Source organism: Neopelma chrysocephalum, unplaced genomic scaffold, assembly GCF_003984885.1.
Source record: "Neopelma chrysocephalum unplaced genomic scaffold, ASM398488v2 Primary Assembly neopelma1_23, whole genome shotgun sequence".
Lineage (NCBI taxonomy): Eukaryota > Metazoa > Chordata > Aves > Passeriformes > Pipridae > Neopelma > Neopelma chrysocephalum.
Genome location: NW_020897691.1, coordinates 4,371,759 through 4,395,808, shown reverse-complemented (window position 1 = coordinate 4,395,808; position 24,050 = coordinate 4,371,759). Strand labels below are relative to the sequence as shown.

Here is a 24,050-nt window from a genome sequence, read left to right as displayed (position 1 = left end):
TGCTGATATTTTGGGCAAGCTATTTTCAAGAGAGATTTGGCTTTTCAAGTCTTACTTTTCATCTCTGTATGGTCTTCTAAATGGGAAACGATGAAGTCTTTGATGTGGATTCTTGCATAAACAGAAGCAAGAAACTGTAGAGCACCTAACTGCAACAAGGAAATGTGGGCCAGGGTTGAAATAATGTAAAATATCCTTTCTAAAAATAAGGGGAAGAACAGAAAGGAGAGTAATGCAAAGTCCAGAGAGTAAAAACCAACACCACTGTCCAACCAAGCAAAAAACAAAGGATCATAAAAGCCAGTCTGAAAAAATATACAACCCTTCCTCTGTGTGTTGTGGAGCTCGCTATTGTGATCTCTTATTTGAGAGCTACTGCAGAGCCACACTGTTGTGAGGAAAGCTGCAAGAAAAAGAAAGGGTACAAGAGACTCAAGAAATGTGGGGTCCAGGCACGAATGTGTATTGGAAAAGAGCATCTTCTCTTTCGTCTTTACTTTTCATTTACCCATATAATTAAACACAAAGACAAACGGAAAACTCTGCAATGCTTCACTCTGTTCCCAGAGCTGCTAATAAATAAGGCACCAGGGGGCCCCAGTCATTTACTAGCAAGAAAACCAGGGCACGCTAACTCTTTACTTGCTGAAATAGTACACTTCAAAGTCTTCACTTAGAAAGAGAGGCAAAAGAGGAAGGAGCAATAGCAAAGGAGCATTAAAATTCATCTACATAGAAATTTGCAGTAAAATTACTAGAAAATGTGACTCAAACTCAGTTTTATTGCTTGCATGCCAAGTCTCAAAGTTTCGTGGTGGAAAAACAACAAAAAACTCCCACTTACTAGTGTTACAGTGGGGGATGGAGTGATTTAAAATTGATTTTAAAAATGCATTTGAGAGTTTTTGATCAGCTCTAGTGATGAGAGGTGTTTAGAGCTACCTATGCTGTATGTGAAGGAAGTCAAGTCAGTGATGAAACTCAGGAGTTCAGGGCTGTTTAGCTGTAATTTAAGAGAGCACTCTCCTTCAGCTTTTCGTCAGAGTGATATCACATGTGCAAACACAAATTAGACTCATTCTATAAGAGTATTACAAATCACTGCACCCATCACAAGTAGTCTTCACTGATGTCAGTCAGGCTGCATGTAGTCTTTCTCCTACACATCTGGAGTTTGCAACTTTCAGTACACTCAAAGCCATTCAACAGCTGCCTGGCAACTGGTTTAATTCAAAGTAGCTCACATTTTCTACAGATTAATTTTACTCTTTTTTTCTTTTTTTTTTTATAAAACACTGGTATTACAGCCATTTGAGTGCTGTAAGGGGACAGCACAGCAAAGTAACAGGGATCCAATTACAAGCAGTCTAAAAAAACCCCCAAACCTTCTATGATGCCCAATCTATTTTCCATTTAAGGCAGCTGCAGCTGGATGCATCTTGGGAGTTCAAGGCAGCACACTGATCCAAGATACAAAGAATAAAACATTGTTCTCTTGCACAACTCTGGGAAGCCTCTCAAATCGCGGAAATGGACAAGCCCCTAAGGAAACTATACTTGAAGGTTCTCTCTTCAGAATTAGTACCTTACCTAGTCACTTGAAATGCTGAACTAGAAATTGCTGTAACTTAGGTGATACCGGGCAATTTTGCAGAAAGAAAATGATACCTGAGCCATATACAACATATACATTATGGCTAACTTGAGGATGATAAACTGTATAGTTAGATGGCTATTTAACTGATTACACTAATACAGTATTGAAGTTTAAAACATTGTTTCTGTTATGCAATTTGATGGTATACACTGGCACTAAGGATTCATTTCTGAGACTTGCCTGAAGGTATACAGCACTGAGCAGTATTTTACTGCTGAATGTTTTGGTATCTTATGACTGGACTGACTGCCTCTTAAACATTTCATGAGACCAACAGCAACTCAGAGAGGAAAAAATGTAGAATCTGAAATGCAGACAGATACATAAAAAAATAGACATCTCATCTTCAGCATAGCCTTCTGTCATACATCACTAGTTCTGCATTTTCCATATCCATTAATATATTTCAGATTGTTGTATTAGAATCATTATTTTGTTTGAATTATGCCTTGTTAGTACTTGAAATGACAACATCTTTAATTTAAATGTGTTTCACAAGGCTCCTTTTCCTGTGACATTATTCCTGACTTCACTGCAAAATAATACTGATCAGTTGGATGAAGGTCCTTCTTGTCCTACTGATTTGTGAGAAAATGTTTAGCCCCCCACATACACATTTGCAGCATATGTATCTTTGCAGAAAAGTCTGAGGGCTGTGCCCTTGAACTTTATGATTTAAGACTGCAGCCTAACAGGTAGCAGAGCTGCTGACCTGATACCTATGTTAATAGTCCTGCTTTTAACAACCTAAATTTAAAAAATTTTCACATCCCACTAGTGAGTTTGAAGCTGCTGGTATCACTTTATGCCAAACATATATAAGCGGTTATTTGGAACAGAACATCTCTTGATGCTGAACGACACTGGTAGCCATCACTGCCCAGGGAATCCATGAAAGGAATGAGAAACAGACCCAGAAGGTGTCTTACTCATCATAGATATGGCATTGAGACCTTCGCATCCCCCTCTGCACAGCCAGTTACTGCAAAGGCCAAATCTGACCTAGTATATACCCAGCTCTATAGTTTGACGCTGCCCAATGCCTCGGGCCCAGCAGAACTTTAGAGGAATCATTTCTTTGCCTGTCCCACACCACTCTTCCCAGTGAAGCTCCCTCTAAGTACTCCTACCTTTCTGTACCCAAAAGTCTTTCATCTGCATTTTGACAGTAAGAAGCCCTCTGTGTTCATGCCAGTCCTTCCAAAGTTGCAGTTTGGTGGATTAATTCCCCTCTCACATGGAGAACAAATACAGCTCTCATTTTCCAGGACTTATGTCAGTTCCAGTGCTTTCAGTGGAGAGGAGTAGTAGTTCAACCCCTCTACATTAGCCTCAAGAATTCAAAACAGGACCAGCAAATGGATAAACAGTTATTTTTTATGTTGAAATAGGGCTCCTGTAAGACAGAAATGCCAAGAACCATGAAGAATACCATTTTCAGAATGACCAGGAAAAAAAAAACCCCACACCAACTATCCCACCTACCCCCCCCCAAAGGTAAGCTTAGTGCAAGTCTTCTGCTACGTAAAGAAATGACCTAGACCCAAACCCTTTGCACAGGTGCACAGGGAAATGAAAAGAAGCAATGGTCACTAGTTGCATCAGAGGAAATTCCCACTGGACTTGAGGACTTCAACACTAAAGTTATTCAGTACTGAGATGTTGTCCAGAGTTGTTGCACCTCTATCTTTGGAGATTTCAGAAGCTGACTGCACCAGGTCCTGAGCAATCAACTCTTACATGGAATTTATACCACCTCTGAGCTGAGGACTTGACATACTCCAGAGCTTACTTACAATACAGATTTGTCCACAAATTTTCTAAGAAGGCATACAGTTAACAGACTTTGGAAAAGTAATATCTTGTGTTAGTCTTTTTATTTGCCTTTGGGAGACAAGATTATTGAGGTTCATATGTATAAGGGTTGAGGTTCTAAAAGAAAGTTATTTTTGAAAAAAAATTATGAAAAAACCTCTTATTATGTGTTTCTTAACTGTGGTACATTTGTTGCTTATTAAAAAGGTGTCTGAAGGACTTTTTTATATAAGAACTTGCTCATTCTCCCTTTGTGATTGTTCATTCAAGTAAAAATCAAGTTCAAAATGAAAGAAATAAAAATTGCATAACTCCAGGAACATGAATTTGTCACAGCACCAGAGAATAAAAACAAAGCTAAACTTTCTTGCTCCACTAGTAATAAAATACTGTATGAGAACAAATGTACAGTTTACAGAGGTTCTCAGACCCTAATGTCATTTCTCACAGACAGTCAATTGGGCAGACAAACTAAGAAACAGACAGACAAATATAAGTACTGCCAACTTGTGCTTGAAAAGTTTGGCTTCCAGAGAACACCCAGTGAGGACTGAACTTTCACAGGGAGCACCTCCCATGAGAGCAACAATTTCCTCCTCTCTGTCTTAATCAATGGCTAACAATAAAACATCTTTACGGGCAAAGTCCAGACTATCAAGTTCATAAAATTAATCACTAAAATCTACCAGATGGATGAGTGTAAGTCACAGACAGCTAGAGTGAAGCACATGAAGACCACAGCCATCTGTCAGTACTGAATTTGCCCCTGTTCCTCCATGTCTATGTGGAGGAGATACATCATACCGAATGTTTTTGGCCCAGGACTAAATTCACTTTATTCAATTGATACAAAGGCCAAATCAGACTTCATACCCTGCCTTAATAGTTGGGTGTAACACAGCACAGGACCTAGCAGACGGGCAGGGCCTAGGCTGAAACACCTATAAAAAAAAAGCCATTGGTTTGCAAGTTAAGATCAGTCAAAAATTTCACTGTGGTCTGTCAGCATGACAATTGAGTAACAAGGCATACAAGCACAAACTCATTTCAGCACATCAGTCTTTTACCGTTTTGAAGAAATCAGTGCCATGGCTGTATTGTCACTTGGGATACAAGAGCCTAGAATTAGACTAGAAGAGAATGAAACGAGATATGTGGTTTGCCATTTCCCCATATGTGTATGTTTGAAAGGACAAGAGACCACTAAAATAAATGATTAATTACAGTGCAATCAGTTAAAAATACATAAGATACATCTTCTCAAACGTTAATAACCAATAAGACAGACAGCCTGTAATACAATGCAAGGGGGAAAAAATCTCAGTCTTACAAATACATCAACAGGGACCTCTAGACTCAAGCTGCTGGATAGGTTTAGCAGCTTGTTAGAAGACTATTGCTTTGTTACTGTTTATTATTAAAAAGATCTCTGTGACACACTTGGTGTACAGTTAATGTGCACAGCAAGCCATAGCTAGAAGATCTAGTCCTGGAAGAGGTGGTGCAGGTGGGTATTAGAAACCATCTTGCAAGTACCTGCTTAGGGGAGCAGCTGCATCATGAAATGCCAGCGGTGGTTCACCAGCCTATCTGGGGCTGTGTCAGAAATGAGGAAAGTCATGCTCAGCAGCATGTTCCCCTCTGGTAAGAAGCTGGCTTATCTACTTTGGTTTCTTATCTGCATAAAGCAGAGAAGAGAGGTGGAAAAAACAAAATCTCATGCTCTTGGGTTTTGTCCTCAAACAGAACAGGATCTGACATCCTACGGTTTATCCCACAGTGTTTGAAGTGCCTGGGATATCATGGTGCTAGTGGGAAAGGAAGAGGCTGGAAAGGTTTCCAGAATCCAATGTAATGCAGCAACTCTGTATCTTAGCCTCTCTCATCCTATGCCCAGCAGTGCACTGCTGAACTAACAGACTGCAAATACACCGTATAACCATCATTTTGCTAATTGCTCCCCCTGCCTCCCAAACTTCACACACATCTGCATCCACTGCAATAAAATCTTCCTCTTTAGTTGCTTTCCATCACATTTTCCCTTTCTCTATAACCCTGGGTAGCTCCTGGCAAAATTTACACTGTTATTTCCAATGTTGCTGTGCAAGTTACTGGGTCAGATCCAGAGGCACCACATGGCATACCCCATTAACATTTGTACAGCCAGCCATTTTCCTCATCTTGAAGGCCCTGCACTTTACAGCTCCACTGTGTGCTTCCTGTGTGTTCCAGATACCCCATCAAGTAGGAAACACTGCCTGCCCAGAGTGAGCAACACCACCACAAACTGAATGGACTCTGGTGAATACTTAAAACTAAGAAGCCAAAGGCTGAAAATGGTTACTTGTGGGAATGGCAGTCTCTCTCCATTTATCAACTCCAGAATCCTTCTGGACAAAAAAACCCATTAAGTTGCTGCAACCCCATTTGCTTTGCCACAAAGCAGCAGGGAAGCCCGCTCACTGCATTTCAAAAGCCAAGCCTTTTGTTTGTCAAACAAAGCTCCAGACTCATCAATATGTACATTTGTAGGATGCAATATACCAGCTATTTTATTGACATGGTATCCTAAACTTAGTTATAAGACAAAGGACAGATTTCAATTACAGTAGAATTTAAACAAAGAAAGTGATTCAATCACTTTATGAAAAAACTGCTGCCAGATCCCCAGCTGGGAACTCAAGTTCTGGAGGTACTATTTCTTTCTTATAGACAGGCCAAACAGGGGGCTTCTCACAACTGTATTCTCTATAGCAATATGTGTTTCACATCCTGCTTCCCGCCACCCACCCAAGGCAAGTTCTCCAAGGAATACACTGTGAAATCCTACACAAAAAACCAGTTTGCATTTAACCATAGGTTAAAGTGATGCATTGTGACACTGGCATTGAGGGGTCATTATCCTCTAGTAATCATCTGTCATTCTTAATCATACGCCTGCAAGTTAAAAATCTAATATGTTGTGACAAAACTGTGCAAGTGGATAATGCAGAGTAAGCAGTTTGTCAACCTGGAAGAACGCTGGTCAGGATGCTGAGTTTTAGAAAGCTACAGTGGATTTTCACCCTGAGGAGAGTTATTTACAAGATAACAAGTGAGTAAAGTTGGGATTTTCAAACCCTCTTTAGAAGGAAAGGTAGCCAAACCATATCATTAAGTCATCAGGAAGCCACTACTATTTTCAGTAGTTTCAGTTTTTTGGAACTTATTACAATATTGGTAAACATAACTAATAATAGTCTTACTATTAAGTACTACTGTGTGTGCTGGAAGATCTGAATGTAAGCATTTAAGAAAACATTTAACTTACCTCTGCAATAAGTCTAAGAAGTATTTTGTCTTTTGTTGAACCATTGAAGCAATTGTTCTCCTTTCCTGGAAAACCTGGAAATCTACCATTTTTTGTAGCAAAAAAATGTGAACAGTTGTTACACAGAATCTTTTCTTCAACCAGAGACTGACATGATTACTAATCCCAGCCTATTATAATAATAAAAAATTAATGTTAATAATTAAATAAAACACATCCTTTTTCCATCACTTCTTTAAAAAAAGCATCATGTACAAATAAATCTGAAATTTACTTGCTCTTGAGGCAAGACCACAACAATCAAACACTAATAAGCAACAGTCAGGAAAAGGAGAGTAGGTGAATTAGACCCAGGTCATCACAAGAAAACCCTGTCTTATAAAAAGATACTGTTAACTCTCTATGGTTAGAAAAAAGAAACTGAAAATTCACATTTTCAGCATTCAAAATACTTGTGAACTTTTAACTGAAAAAATATGATAGGCATAGTAAAGATATTTTCAAATGGTTAATGCCAAATCTCATCAAGGGATCAGATTCCTGGCCAGACCACGATTAAAATAATGAACTCAACAGCACAGGTCATTTTAGTGACCAAAGATTTAACAAGATTCAATGAGAAAGCAAGCATATAGGAATAAAGAACTCCAGAGTGCTAGGACCCAGAGACCACTCCAACCACTAGCAGCTTAGCTGGTCGTTCAAGGCCAACCAGTTGGCAGAAGGTATGAAGTCTGTGTCAACACAGAGAAAGCTGTATGTTCTTTAAGCACTCTCATGTATTTGTTTTGAATAGAGGTATCCTACCTTTTCCAAAAGACAAAAGCCCCAACAGCAGTTTTTTCCCCTGCAATGTTGCATCTTTGAAGAGAAGTATCATCACTGGATATGAGAGTTAGCTAAAACCCAGAACTCAACAGGAAAAGAGATTTGAGACACCACATATCACTTCCATCTCGAGGCATGACATTTTTTTATAGAAAATAAAAAACAACCATTTTTATTGACTGTACTGTAGATACCTGTACAGAGTGTAAACTTTAATATTTCACCAGATATGTGAATAATTCTGGAGAAAGAGTTACTAAGCACCTTCATTTCAACAAATTTTTGATATTTACAGTAAGATATACCTGATTAAGTGTATGAATAGAATGAATTAAAAGTTATAAAAAGTTATACAAAAAGACCTTTAAAATGTTTATATGTTATTTCATGATAAATACACAACTAAGAAGAAGATGTCACACATTTAAGATTCAGAATTGGCTCTGTTTAAAACTGCTACTGTTATGTCTGAAGAGCGAGTGAGGAAACGGGGATGTTAGCTTACTGCTCTGATCATGTCAGTGAAATGTGCTCTGGTAGAAGCCTCACAAGCCCTGTTTTGCTCTGCTGCAGGTTCTCTTGCAGGCAAGCTTCCTTCCCAACACACAGTGTAGAAGGCAAACTTCACTCCCAGATTTGTACTGTTAATTTGACATAAGAATACGCATTCTGATTTTCCCCTCTCTGAACTTACTGGTGATGATGAAAACATTCACTTTGCTTTGATTTTCAGCACATTTTTTGCTGTTACTGAACACTGGCACACAAATGGGGCATATCACTCACTATCTTTTATTCTTTTAAGCACCAAAACACTGGTGAGCTTGCTGAAAATCAGATTTTTGACTGCAATGGTATCTCATTGTCTACAAAAAGGCATGGCATGGTTTGCTAAAAAAAAAAAAAAGATTGCTGGGATAAAATTCAGAGACCACTTTCAGGCTCATAGAATCAAACATAGAAATATTATTTTACAACCTCTCAGGAAACAAATGTGATTGTATATCTCTTTAAAACCAAATGAATCAACATCCATTCTTTGATGAACTATCAGAAATTGTTTAAAATACTAAATTTTGTTTAGTGGATTTTAGGGAACTATTCAGGGATCCACCTCAGATGGAAGAAAAATATATCTCTTAGGACTCAAAAACTTCAAATACATCCACTAAGCAGTGTTGATCATCTATTAAGAATCATGTGCTGTAGCAAAGGATCCCATGAGCCAGGGTGAGAATTATTATCCTTACAACAAACGGATAAAGTACTGCTGTAATGCAAGAGTCAAAAGTTGAGATTCAATTCATGATGCCTCATGGAGAGGCAACATGAATCAACTGGGCTGTTCCTGAAATACATGTCAAAAGTTGAGATTCAACTTTAGAAAGTGAAAGGACTACTAGTGAGAAGGAATGCAGTTAGGCATTAAATCTGTGATATAACTGGGTGTTCCATTCATGTCTATCCATCTTTGGGACTCCCTGGTTGCTTCTTAGCTCGAGATAAGGCCCAGCCACATGGGCCTTATGATGGGCTTAGCATGCCACTGTGCAGATAACTTCTGCATACTCCAAGGTACAACCCAGTCTCAGGATTTGGGTAGTGCCACCCTCTTCACTCTGTTCGGTATTTGTTACTTTAATTTTGCCAGGAGACACATCCTCCTAGACCAGCACAGATGCAACTAATGCCTCCACATTTACCTTTAAAACCAAGGGGATAATATTAGAAGGAATAAGGTAAAGTTGGACCCAACCTGGGCAGCTCTGTCTTGCTTAACTGCTACAAGACATCCACTGCCTCTGTGTATTGTGACTGCACATGAACACTGTGGCTTGCTGTCAGCAGCATGGAGCACTTATCTTTAGGAGTGAATTGTTGACAGCACATTTCCAAAAGGTGTCTGCTGCTCTAAAGCTTATTTTAATGTTCAGTGTCTTTCTATACAATCCACTCCAACTGTGTTGTCAGGGCAGCGGCAAGTACGGCCTCCTGGGGTAGCCAAGCAGAGGTGAGTACAACCACCATTATTCACTGTACAGTAGTTATGTCCTGGAAAAAAAAGAGATGTAAGATGTTAAAGAAAAACAAATGCAAACCCACAATAAAATCCAAAACAGATATCTACAAGAGACATGCAGATTTTACGGCTACACTAAAGAAAAAAGCCATTATGAGATTAAGAGTGAAACAAAACTATGCTTTGGGCAGATGACAGTCACCATATCCTTTGTGTCACCTTGATATTCACATCAAAGAAAGATCAAGATATCAGGACAGAGTGGGAGAGGCAACATGAATCAACTGGGCTGTTGATTCACCCACCCACCCACCCTCCGTAGGTAAGGAAGTAGAGAAAACGTAATATGTGGGGGCAAAGTCCAAAATGCTACAGAACATCATCCTTGGATACCACCTACTACTAAAACATCGAGGACTGATCCATGAAAACAAAAACAAACCAAAAAAATTGGGTGGGTGAGGAGGTGTTAACATTAAAGTGTAAAGTGCCAGAAGCAGTGGTCTGAGGGGAGAGGCGTCCATACCAGGAAAACACTTGAAATAGGTATACGATGAGAAAGAAATGACATTAAGGGACTGAATATTATAGCTATAAGCACATATTCAGAGCGCACAATGTTATTTAGTTTTACATTGCCTACCAAAATGGAACTTTGTATTAACTAGTAATAGCAATGTAACTGATTTCTTAATTATGACATTTATGCATTTTTAGGCTCTGAGCCAAGACTTCAGTAAAACAACAATTTTATTTAGTGTATACATTGAATAATTTGAAGAGAAACTATCTCAGGGTTTTTTTTAGGCTTACAGTAAAAATATTGCCACTCTTATAATTCCAGCCATGTTGTAATACGAAAGAGTGAACTCTACTCCTAACTGTGATTTGCTAAGAACAACATTACTGCAAAGTGATGCTACTTCTCAAAAGCCAAATTGTATTTCAAGGGTATCAACTTCCTCCCTTCCTCTTTTCAATCGGATTTCTGAAAAACTTAACATTCAACAGAGCAGAAAGGTCAGCTCAGCCCAGCCACTCCACCACCTGCTGTTTTCTGAACATTCCATTTTGAAAAGCACTCGATTTCATTACGGAGATCTGAAAGACCATAATATTTCTGTAGTTTAAACTTAAAAATAAGTAAATAACGCCCAAGCCATAAATATAGCATTCAGTTTAGGTGATGATAGATATAGCAGTTTTTGACAGTTCAGATACTCATCTTGATCATACACTTTTCCTTTCACAAAGGACAGAACATGCCCCTTCTCCCCTCCCAATTCTGCTTTTATGTAGCAACCGCAAAAGTCACTTTTATGTAAAAAAATTGAGGTGGCTTTGAATTTCTTAGTAAACAGAAATTTAAGCAGCAACTAGTTCTTCACTACTCAAATCAGTTGGCAGCTTATAAATGGGAGCTACTACTAAGGTCATTTATACACTAAGGTGTTATGCAGCTGTAAAAACTTGAGAATCATATGGATTACCTCCTGGGCACTGAGCAAAGGCTGTGGTGATTCCATAGAGACGGGAGCGCTTGTGAGGTTGGAAGTTATCATTTTCTAATGAAATCGTGCGATCCACTGCTACAACAGCATCCCTGCCATATGCAGAAGAGAATATACAGAAGAGAGATGAAGTGGAAGTACAGGGATAAACAAAACAACACAACAAAAATCAAAAAGCAAAACCCTACTAAACAAGCAAAAAACCAAACGAAAACCAAAAGTGGAGAAAGTCTGAAGTTGCCTCTTTTTAACAATTAGGAAGATGTTCCAGAAGTAAAATCCTTCAAGACATCATCTTTCCTGGACAAATGAAGTATGTTATGACCTTCATTCTAGGCAGCTAAGAAATTTAGCAAGGAGATTCCCTACTAATTTTGAAGGTACTTCCAACAGAGGACAATGTTGCCCTACAGGAGGTGACATTTGTTAGTAGTTTTGACACATTCTTCATATTCTGCCCCTCCAACATGTTCTGTGGTATAGTTGTTGTTGCGGCTATTATGCATAATGATTACGACAGTGTTATATTTCAGGTGGAGCCTGATCTCCAGAAGGAATACAGTTGGTCACAAGCAATCTTTTCTTCCTAAATATAAAAGGGCAGTCAACTGACAAACCCGTATCACACTCTTTCCCATTTATACAAGCCTGTCCTAGAATAGCACTTCCCAGCTGTTAGGTTCTAACTTGCAAATCCTTACACACATTAATAGCTATTAATGGCAGATAGAGCCGTACAACCATTTACACCAAGGAAAAATAAATATTTTAAAATGCAGGGACTGGATTTATTTTCTGGAAATTTTAGAGTGAACTCTAAAGTCTTGATCATACGGCAGCATTTTTAGAGCATTTACTCTAAAATGGTCTGAAATGACACAAAGAAATTGTCATCAAGACAGTAACCCCCTTTTTTTTTTTCTTATTTCTTGTTGAACATTCATATAATACAGGGCATAGAAAGCCAAAAGTAATGATTTTCTGCCCTTTACAATGCAGCAAGTACCACCATAAGGGAAACAAATTAGTGCCTACTCCTTTTCCAAAAATGTACAGTGTTAAAAGCATTTTCTTAAAGGACAAATCACTCTGTTGAAAATGAAAATGCAGTTAACTGGCAGCATCAATAAGTCAGCTCTACAGATCCACTTTACCCTGCACCAGCTACCGTCAGGAAAGCAACAAAACAGAAATATGTGAGAGGTCAGACATGAGAAATGCAGTATGTACTTCAGTTTCTACCAGGAAGAAGAAAAGATTAAAGCACTCCATAATTTCTTTAACAGGTAACATACCTTCTCCAGTCTGTATAGTATAAATTCTTCCCATAGCTTGTAACACCAAAAGGGTACTGAATACCTTCAACAATCTTTCGTCGACCAAGCTGGTTAGGGTTCATGCACTCCAGCCTCTTGGTACCTGGAACGTAGTGAAACAAATAAGCCTTTGAACCAGAGCAAAAGAGTTCTCATGAGGGATGAAGGACAAGCACAAGCATGCAAGCAGGAACAGAGTGAAAAGTCCTGGAGGTCTTTCAGTGTGCTGTTTAGTCAAAGCCTTCCTCCATGTCACATCTATGCATATGCCAAAAATTGAATGAAAAGCACTTTGGTGCTAATGCTAATCGGCACATCACCTAAGTTAAAGTAACACAGATGTCCCATGCAGCCATTGCTCACAAGCTGAGATTCCTGCTACAAAGACCAGCATCCTCAAATTGGTGTGGAAGCTGACAGAAGGCTTCCTCTATTCTGGAGGGATACTTCAGCCATTAACTAGTTCCACCTCCTCTGCAAGGCATTTTTGCAAAGCTCATTTGGTAAGCATGTTCCTAAAATGCTTGCTGGGTTGAGCCATGAGGGTGTGACTGCAGGAAGACCATCTAACTCGTAGATGCAAGTAGGGTGCAAAAAAGGTCTGCCTGCAAAACTACTACAGGCTAGGAACACCTGTAGGTTTCTCCTAAACAGTGGGTTTCAAAATTAGACAAAGAGAAAAGAGACAAACGTGAGAACAAGAAAGGCAGAGAGAGAAAGGAATTAGAGATAGCAGAAGAAGATATATTTGAAGGTTGGAGAAAGTGGTTTGTGGTGAAAAATAGAGCTTAATCATTTTAGTTTATTCAAAGCTTGAAAGGTGACTTGAAGCATAAAAGTGCCTCCACAGGAAGACATCTCTGTCAGAGTCTACCAGAAGAAAGATAACAAGATGCCAAAAAACCCCAAATAATTAAATGAGAATTAAGAGCACACTTTTTTACCAGTAAGACACTGGCACAAAACAAGCAGTGGGTCGGTGGCAGAACATTCATCTCTTGATCTTTAGGGTGCATTGCTTTTTCAAGCCTTGCTTCAGTCAAATATAAGCGAGACTTGGCCTCAGGCTACAGGTCTTAGAACAATAGTGCCAGGAGGACATTCTGTAAACCAGATCAGATAAACTTGTGTTTTTTCCCTGTTCTTAAACTAACTTCTTCTACAAAGGCCGAAGCATTACCTAAGGAGATGGCCACATATAAGACACACAGACAACATCTGTTGAATTCCTAGTGAGTTTTGTGATCAGAAATTAAATCTTTCAGCTTGCACAGAGACTCATGTGAATTCCACAGCTACCTGGAATAACAATGAATAAATCGAGAGATCATTAAAGCCAAAACAAAAGGCATGAGGTTTGACATGTACCTCAAAGAGTGCATAATTTCAGGATTGGACATACTTATTCTACTACTAATATGAAGAAACATTTTAGCACCTCCTTACCTGCATCTACCCAGCACAGCATTGAGGAATAAGGATCAAATGTCAGTCCATTTGGTAACCCAAGATCATCTTTAACAAGAATTCTTCTGTTTGTGCCATCCATGTATGAGGTTTCAATTTTAGGAGCTTCTCTGTTCCAGTCAGTCCAGTACAAATTTCTTAAGAGGAAGAAAAAGGCAAGAGTCAAGACAGTGACTGATCTCAAAAGACTGTTGTAATTAAGGAAAATGCTAAGGACACAAAAGTAACACACACCTCCCCCAGATAATTTAAACAGATAAGAAGAACCACATTGCACTTCAATATAGAAGTCACAAAAGTATAGTAAAGATGTAGGAAATATACTTTCATTAAAAACAAAAGGAACAAGCACACAAATGAGAAGAAATATTTTCTCTACATTGTTTAGCTTATGTGCAAGATGCCAGCCAAAAAGACCTCTATTTCAATGGTTCTAGGGACCATTGAAGATGTACGTCTACATTTTGAGTTCTTCATCTCACTGTCCATCATGTCTGCTCAGGCTGAAGCAAGAGCATTTGGCATACATTTGGGATTCATTTGAAACTACATTTTTCTTTTCAGTGCACCAAGTAAGCAATATACAATGGAATCAGAGTGGTTTATCCTCAGGGTAGATCCTCAGAGAAAGCCATTAACTCACCAATGTTGTTTTCTTATTATTGGTCATTTTTTAGTGGCATTTTTCCCCTTGGTTGTACATTCTGTGGCTGAGAAATTACGTGGTCCCTCAATGCAAGAATCTTTGTTGTTTACTCCTTAATACACACACACAGTCTACTATGAGACGGAAGTCTGTGCTGCTTGATCTGAACCCAGAGATCTACTCTGTCAGTGGGGTTCTGCACGGAACACAGGTCTCTCCTCAGTCTGATTACTCTGTGTCTCTGCACTTCTCTCACACCAAAGTGCATTTGTTTCTCCTTGTTATGATGCTTGATGTGCATCCACAGATCAACTATTATGTGACTATGATGTAAAAGCCTATTTTGTATTAAAGGAATTAGAGAAGTCAATACCATTACTTTTTTATTTACTTTTGTATCATTCCAAATTTCATGGATCATACGCATTCTTTTCTCACTGCTAACCTTGTTGGCAAACATCTGGAATCAGGATGCCCCTTTCAAAAAACTCTCCCTGAAAAGAACAGTACTTTTTGTACAGCACTAATGTCAATTAAGCAGTCACTTTGTAGAGCTTCCTAGCAATTCAAGACTGAGAAAGCCTCTATGCTTGTGAGCATTTTGAGTTGCATGAGGGCAACAGTAGGCAAGTTCAGACAATAATTAACAGACATGCACTACTACTACGGACTCTGTACTAGTTCTAATTTTCCCTGTATTTCTTTCAATATTCAGAGAGAAAAAAAAGTCAACTGATCAAAGACTACATAAAAGTATGCAGTCCATCAATCTTTGCAGGCTGGAATCTTAACTTAAAAACATTTACACTTTCCTACTGACACTCTACTACAGGCTCAATTTTTAAAGCATGTAGTTATCTGCATCTTCTAATAGAAGCCTAATAGAATCTTCTCAGACAACTCAATGACAGAGGTGAAACTGATGAGAGAAGAGATACCATGGGAGTTTTCAAAGATGGAACTGTATAGGAAGAAGGGTTGTCATGATGGAAATGAAAATATAAGATTGCTTAATCTACTATTTTAGACCAGTAATCTCATAAAAAAAGATTCTTAGGTAAGGACAATGCTTGTCATCCTGCAAACAATGTACTGAAAGCCAGGTACAAATAACTATTTGAAAGGTGCCCAAGAAAATTGTCTAGTACAGTATTGTCTAGCAGCCATTTCAGAAGTTTTATTTCCAGTATACCATTCAGACACAGGACACAAGTAGATTGTTTCATTCCTGTTTGTCAGCTGTTTTAGGAAAAGGTAGTCTATTACTATCTACAGACAGCCAGAAAACACAGACTCAGAGTACACATTCATGTTAAATAATTAAATAAATAAAGTTAAGCTTGCACATCTCTCTTGACAACACATCCATACCCTCTCACAGGATCCACGACAATTGCTCTGGGGTTCACCAAGCCAGTGTCAAAAAGGATGCGACGCTGGCGCCCATCCAGCCTAGCCACTTCTATTCTATCCAGCTGAGAGTCAGTCCAGAAGATGTTGCGACCTAGATGATCTACAGCTATCCCTTCAGGGCTTCCCAAGTCTGCAGGAGGAGAACAGAGAAAAACGTTCCTAAGCATTATATTTATTCCCAACACACATCAGCCTCATAAGCATAACTTCTAACTGAGATAAGTTATCTGGCTGTGGTCCAACAAAAGCTATTTCGTGTCATTTGGAAGAGGAACATACATTTTACCTCAAAGTTTAAATAAACAAAGCCTTCAAAGACATAGAATGACATGTTCTTTGAGGAACAAACTCACCACACATGTAAGCACTCTTTGAGGAGCGGACATAGAAAAAGCTGATAGCAGAGAAATGAACAGTAGATAGTATCAGAATCTTATTCTACCCTCCTTAGCAGGCTACAGAATGGATTTATAACCCTTGATATTTCTCCTTCTTTGGTACTGACATACATGAAAACTGGATTTATGCCAAGTTTAGCCAATGGAATAATTAAACATAATCAAACTCCAAACACTAGAGACAATGACACTAGCTAACTGATGCAATTTAAATCCAGTTCTTTGTTTTTGCAGAGCAATCCTTTTTGGAACATGTTTTAGTACTGTATGTGCACAGTTTTTCTTGGACAGTTAGTTGTTCCAAAAGCAACAGGAAATAGCAGATAATGACCTTACTGCTTTTGCATTAGTAATTTCTAACTCAGACAAAGGATGCAGAAAAAATATATAAAGTTTAATTCAGTCATGATGAGAAACAGCTCTGTACTTTTCAAGCTTCATACATCCGTTGAAAAGAGCAGGTAGGTCGTGTGGGATGTAATAAAGCCAAAGTAAAGTAAAAAAAAAAAAAATAAATTTCAGTCCAATTTCAGTTCCAAAAGAAGAATTGTACATGGCCACTCCCCAAAAGAGATGAAATGACCCTTCACACCAGCCGGCTATTGAAAAAAACCAAAAACCGCACCTTTCAGATGCTGATCTACACACTGATGGAATGCGGCCCGTTAGCCTTCTTTTAATTCTCAAGTTTATTTACTGACAGCCATTAAACAAACAGTATGTAACAGAAGCAACTTTTCTGGAGAAAATGCATTTGGCCCAGAACCTTGGGTATAGCTCTCTAAAATTTGCTACTGTGACTTTGCTATGAATAACAGTTGCACAATATCTTAAACAGCCTCTGCTCTCTCACTCAAGTGGATTACACTTACCACCCTTAATCTGCACATATGACATTTTAGATTTATATTAATTACTGAAGAGAGAGAAAGGAACAAATAAGATGTATGTCACTGCTATCTGATTCTCTGGGATCAGAATATTACTGACTAAATGGTGGTGGAGGAGCTCCCAGACTCTTTTAGGAAACAGAAGACAGTAGCAGGCAAGAGATCATGGATTCCTAGGAGACTCTGCTCCCTGACTAGTTTCCTTGTTTCAATTTCCTTACTTCAGCTATTTGTCAGGAGATTTAAAGAACTCTAAAGTAAATGTCTCCTCTGTGTGGTTGATTATGAGCCAGAAAATCTGTCCTCCATGGAAGGAGAGGTAAGGGAACATTTAAGGCTTCATGTATCACCAGTCTTTCCAGAGGCACAAATATGTTTCTGCTATATTGTCATCAGGCCTGTCAGTCACAGGCTCTGTCCCTGAGGACAGGTTTGTACAGCTACGCACAGATGATATGACTTGAGCAATTACAACAAAGGAAAGCTCTCCTCAAATTGCCTCCACAGCTGCAGAACTGAGAAAGCCTCCACAGGTTATACAGCTGCAGGGATAGAGAACTGGATGGGGCTCCACAATAAAACATGTTTCTGCAAAGCAATGCAACTTGGATCACAAAAGCTTTAAAAAAACCCTAAAAAAGTAGTACATTCCACAAAAATACACACGAACTGAAGAAAACAGCTGGAGCTCACAGGAGGAAAAAGGCAAAGATCAAATCAAAACAAAAAATTCTCAGGAGTCTTCTGAGACTGAGGCATTTTCCTATTTCATGAGATTTTAAAGTTTCAGCTTTGGCCAGCATAGGAGATATATTCAGTATTTTAATGGATTCAGTATTATTTTGGTCTGACCCCTTATTGAAATGCCCATTAACATACAGAAGGCAAAGTACAACATCGCTCCTAATCTCTTCAGGAACAGCAGTCATTTCCTATGCCAACAACAGAAATCATGAGATGTTTACCCATACAATGTTTTTTGTAGCAGATAAAACCCATGAGGTTTCCATGTGACATTGATTATTTAAGGTAATTTGAGATGCTTCAATCTAATTTAGTTCAAAGCCTTCAAAAATATTCTTCCAATATTTTATACATTGCAAGAATTTTGATGTATACACACACTCTCATTAGACAAACATTCATATCCATGTAAAATTTTTAACAGTAGTAATTTCCCCCATTTTTAAAAGTGCAGATTCTGAAGAAATACTTTAGAAATGGGCATCAGAAATCCTTTCCTGAAGAACTACACGTTAGTCCCTTTCAGATTAAATATGTAGGGAGGCAAAAGAGGTCTTACAGACACCTCAGCCATGAATTTGTACAGAACTATGAAGCTCCATAACTGCTGGAATGGTTAGGGATGGCCTTAAGCTCTCCCTTTTCCCTTCCTAGGACCGGTAGGATCCAAGCCACCCCCATCTCTCTGCTGTCCCTAAGAACTTGAATGGAGTCTCCACAAACTGGTTATTCCAAAGCACAAACTCCAGGCAGCAATTCTCTACACATCCAAAGAAAACTGAAGCAAATTTATTGCAGAATTTTAAAACTGGCTGATCACTTTTCTAAAATAATTTCCTAATTTTTTGTAACAATAGCTGCAGAGGATTCAAAGGGTGACCTCCTCCAGTATCTTGACTTCACAGGTGTTCTAGGATCTTGAGGACACCAGTATTCAAAATGCCTCCAGCTACTTTTGCTGGTTTTTTAATGACACCCCCCCTACCACACCATTCACTTTGTTCTCCAAACCTATCCTTTCTCTTAACCCTCTCCACTCAAAAAAGGTTTTAATATCTAAGCTGCATGGGCTTACACTTAACCCTTCTAATGAAAATGAACATGGATTGCAGTGAGAGCAGATTCTTCAAGAAAAAAGTGTAAGAACAAGATATAAACTGTAAAGGCACTACGTCCACAATATCCTCTAGTCCAATTCTCAAATCCTTGAGCAACTCCAAGGGCAAAAACTAAACAAGGTGGCTTTATTCACTTGCATTTTACAACTTGAGTGGTAGGCATGGAAAGGCACAGCTGAAATGATTTCTAACCACTTTTCAACTGTTTTGATCCCCAAGCCAAGGAACAGAGCAGAGATTCTCCTCTTCAACCTCCATGCTCACCAGAGCAGGCAGCTGACTGGCAGAGATCAGGAGAGAAAAGGACTACACATAACCAAACCTCAGCTATCCAGTAACTACCTTGCTTGTCAGAACAAAAAAAATCAGAGAATGACACCCACAGATGGCATTCTGTGTTAATATACAAACATAATTCTTTAGTCAGCTCAGGCAACACCTAGGAAGTATACGTTACTAAATTCAAGTCTCTAATACCATTCCTAGGGAGTAGCAAGAGAAAGAATTTCGTGCCGTTACCTGTTTTGATGAGGGTGGTTGGCTCCCCACCATTCAGGCTAGCCCTGCTGATCGAAGGGCCGCTGATGTCTGTCCAATAAACCATCTTGTCCACACAGTCATAAGCAACTCCAATAACAACTCTGTCCTGTTGGTCAACAAGCAAGTTAGATCAGCCTAGGCTAAACAATAATTATTTGGCCAGTGGCAGCTTAAGGTTTTAAGTCTCAAGGCTGAAAAAACCAAAACTCTTGAGGGAAGATGGGAGATGAGGACAACAGGCAGAGAAAATGATTGGGTGACAGTCACTGTCAAATAGCTTAGAAAAATACTTTCAGTCATAAGTCCCTCTAACTAGATGACACCACTTACCATTATTTCAAAGAAGCATTGTAGGTATTAGTACTGAACAACTGGTCTGACTTTTACAACTTCACCAGCATATCCATCTAAAGAAAGTTCATGCTGACATTTTACTGTTATCCCTCATATGCTTTCTTTCATTCTTTCCCTTTAAGGGGGAATAACAACTTCTGTCAAATCTGACTTGCATTGACATGCAACCCATGCATTACAGCTGCGCTTCAGTGTTACCTACATGGCATCATTTGACTAAAAAACTTCTAGTAAAGTAAGGTTTTAAAATAAAAAATAGTTTAAACAAATACTACGTAAATCATTCTGCTGGAAACAGTATTCCCAGGGACAAGGAACATTCTTATAGAAGAAAGATAGGACTAGAGTTTGAATTTGGAGTTCAAACTCTCTCCTCCATGCAAATGAAAGAAACTTTAAGGGTAAAACAATTTTACATGGATTCCCAGGTCTATCACAGTTGCTGCTTTTGTAACCTGCAACTTCTTAGAAAGATGGTCCAAACCCATGCATTAAAACAGATGCACTTAACCATCAGCTTACATAATGCTGTAGGTTGCAAAACAACCTAAACACCTCTACTGTCACTTTGCAAATACACATCACGGATAACAAACACAGAGTCAACAGCATTAGCAGAGACCTCAAGTTTCATTTTAATTGAAAGTTTTAAGGAAGAGTTGCATCTTATCTCTTGGAAGTTCATTCCTGAAAATACTTCTAATTCATTTAAGCTAGATCAAGTAAATGATCTAGCTGACAAGGATTCAGAATCATGTCTCTTTCACCCTAACCTACCCCATTTTACAGACAGTATTTTACTTTATTTTTACATTACTGCAGCAGCAGTTTAGACAAGGGTCAAAAGCTTGATTTCACCCTTTCATCACAGCAGTTTGTGGTATTATTTACTGAAATGAATCTGTGTAATTTAGACACTATTTGGTTTACTAAATACTCACTTTCATATTAAAAAAAAAAAGATATTGCTATCTATTATAAATAAAGTAACACTGGAATGAAAACAGAAATCCTAGGCCTCAGGCCAAACAAATTAATGCAATGAAATTGGAAGTGAAAAGGGTTGGCATGTGATACAGGTGATGGAAAATAGGCCTTCTCAGCATCAGGAATTCATTTACAAGGAACAAAGATTCTGAAGAAAGCAGTAAGAAGCGTGGGAAAAAGCTTTGCCACCCACTGGGCCTGCACACGGAGAAGGAAGCAACAAGAAAAGGAAGAAAAATATATGTGTAGCCAAGAAGTGCAGAGAACTGACTAAAAAAAGAGGAGTAGATTAAGACTTATGAAAAAGCTTTGAGGGAGTAGGAATGAAAAAAGGGCCTCTCTACATACTGCTATTGTAGGTCTCCTAAACTTTTATACCAGAGTCAGAAAGTAAATGGAAGTGTGAGCATAGAGAAGTTTATATGATGAGTTTTTGGAGACGTGAGATTAGATTTTTTCTTGTGAGCTATTGTGAGCTGTTCTTTAAAGGCAAATAATTTTTTTTATAGCTTAGCTTTAAGCTTTTTGACTAGATAGATCAGTAGTTTTCAGTGACACATTGAAGCGATACTGAAATTTTAATCAAGAGTAAAATTTGAGTTTTGAAATTAAATTATCAAGTTATGTAGACAAACACTAACTTTCATCTTTGTCATGAATCTTCTAAAAGACATGGACTTAGTATACTAGGTTACTTACTGGAATATGCAAGAGTGCTTTTGCACCATTTTTCTTCATATTGTTTCCCTCTAGTGGAACATGTTCAATTTTACCACTTTGGGCAAAGAGCAGGTGCGTTCCTGGCGGCAGAGGTACTGTATCTGGTCGAACAGAGGGTCCAATAACAACAGGAGGAGCAGCTGTGCTTAGACCTTGTTAATAGAGAAGGAAACAGATCAGGAAAAAATTAGTTTGTACAGCTCAACAAGGCTCCTTATTATTTATTACAGTCAGACTTCTCAGAAGGAAACAGCCCTATAAGCAGACACTAATAACTATAATCAGATGTAGAAAGCTTCTGAAATTTCCCCCTTGGCTGACAGAGAAGTTCTTTTCATGTTCAGCTCTGTAATTGCTCTTTCCTTTATGTCTAGAAAAAATTCTTATTTTGCAACTGAAGTGAGGAAGACATAGGAAGGAATATCCTTCATTTCCTGAGGCAACTCAGCTTCCACAGATCCCCGAGGGCAGAGACTATATGGGCCTCTCATAGTTTCTAGGTAGAGAAGAAGCTAGAAAACTATCTTATTCAGAAGCTCACCACAGCTGTCTGGATGCCCTGGCTGAAGGAAAAATGTGTGTTGGAGCTACTGAAGGGCTGCAGCATGAAGGCATATCATCACCGGGACAACAAAAGCCTGCACTGCTTCAAGTTCAGTGCTATATCTCAGGGGCATGACTAAGCCCCACATTTGGAAGACAGTGCACTTGGGTGGAGAGATACCCACGAAAAACAATTGCTTCAGCCACTTACATGGTGGACGAACTCCTGGCCCACTTCTCGTGCCATCGATCTCATTTCCATTCCTATCCACACACCAACAATATCCACTGCCAGAATGGCACTGAGTGGGTAGATAATTCCCATGCTCATCACACTGGGGAATGAAGTGACCAACTCTTGTATCCCTTGGGTAGAAAGCACCTCCACTGCCAAGAGCTACTTCTCGTTCATGCTGGCATTTGGTCTTTTCCACTTCTGGGGAAAAAACACAACAACAAAACAAACAAACACAAACCCCAGTGAATATTTTTGTTTCACTAACACCTACATTCCATTAACAGTTAACATATGCTGATCACCTACACACAAGCATTCTTACCTCTATAGGAACACGGCACTGTTATCAACCTTGAAGGCATATGCCTTCAAGTCTGCCCTATGAAACTGTGACACATTTGCCTTGAACCTATGTTATTTTGTCTTCCACTGTTTAGTTTAAAAGAGAACAAACAGGTCCCTTGCACCTTTCTTCAGTGGAGAAAGGATAGAAGCTGGAAACCATGGTCTTTCTTCTTGAGGCACGAGAGCAATGCCATTCTGTTTGACTTTCAAACTTGATGTCTACCCATTGGCAATTATCCACGGGCCTTAAAATGTGACTAATTAGCCAGACCATAGAGTGGCTAAAGGTCGTTTTTGTAATGCTAAAGGTCGAGTTTCCTTTCAGAGCCACAAGAGAAAACCACAAATGAGGCAGATGCTGGAAGCAGCTCATTGCTATGAAGTATATTAGGTTATTAAAGATCAGTAGTCAGGTTTGAGTACTCATTTGATACTTCTGCATCTAAGAAAGGAATTACAGGCACAGATTGTCCAGTTCCTGATGAAGCAGAGAAACAAGAGATGCACACACATGCATACGTATTACTGTAGAGGATACAGAGGGAAGACAAACTTTTCAGATTATCAGGAGATTCAGGGATCTGGCTCTTTACATTTCAATTTTACAGAATAGTCTGGACTAAAATATACATCTCATGGTATTATCTGTCATACAACAGGGAAAGTCATCTAGATCAATATATCATTCTAGATGCCAAACAACATAATAAAATTATAAGAATACAATAAAAATAACATAGTTCCTTCCTCTGGTTTAGTTTTACCTTACACGTGAGGACCCTGAAGGGTTCTGTGTGCTGGGAGAGAAAGAGCTCTATTTATGGGGGAGTATCTTTTTCTTGTAAATGATTTCTACAGACAGAAATACTTAGCACAAACTGTGCGCTGAAGAGACTTTAACATTACACTTCCATTTATTCCTTGTTTTTACACTGCCTGGTAGACAGCCTTAGTTATGTGTGGCTCAGATTAGGCCCAGCCCAGCTGAGCAAAAACCTAATCCCATGCATCCACAGACTGTTGTGGTGTAAATTACACAAAATTAAGAAAGAAGGATAGTTTTTTATTATTTAAACTAGTTACGCAAGCAAAACTTTGGACACGTTTCATGCACCTGGACACAATTAGAGAAATATAAATGACTGGAGAATGGTTGACTCTAAACAACTGAAATATTTGGCATCACTTTT

General features: G+C 38.8%; 1 protein-coding gene across 4 annotated transcripts in view; it reads right to left on the bottom strand.

The window, feature by feature from the left end:
* Positions 1 to 9,514: 9,514 nt before the first annotated feature.
* Positions 9,515 to 24,050, bottom strand: part of NID1 (nidogen 1) — a 54,103-nt gene continuing 39,567 nt past the window's right edge. For all 4 annotated transcript variants that reach the window (XM_027684876.1, XM_027684898.1, XM_027684889.1 and 1 more), the window contains 8 exons: positions 22,489 to 22,713; positions 21,714 to 21,886; positions 19,653 to 19,779; positions 15,942 to 16,113; positions 13,904 to 14,061; positions 12,437 to 12,560; positions 11,121 to 11,233; positions 9,515 to 9,662 (listed from right to left, as the gene is read on the bottom strand). In XM_027684876.1, coding sequence (XP_027540677.1) covers positions 9,541 to 9,662; positions 11,121 to 11,233; positions 12,437 to 12,560; positions 13,904 to 14,061; positions 15,942 to 16,113; positions 19,653 to 19,779; positions 21,714 to 21,886; positions 22,489 to 22,713 — 1,214 coding nt within the window. In that variant the 3' untranslated portion in view covers positions 9,515 to 9,540. The remainder of the gene's footprint in view (positions 9,663 to 11,120; positions 11,234 to 12,436; positions 12,561 to 13,903; positions 14,062 to 15,941; positions 16,114 to 19,652; positions 19,780 to 21,713; positions 21,887 to 22,488; positions 22,714 to 24,050) is intronic.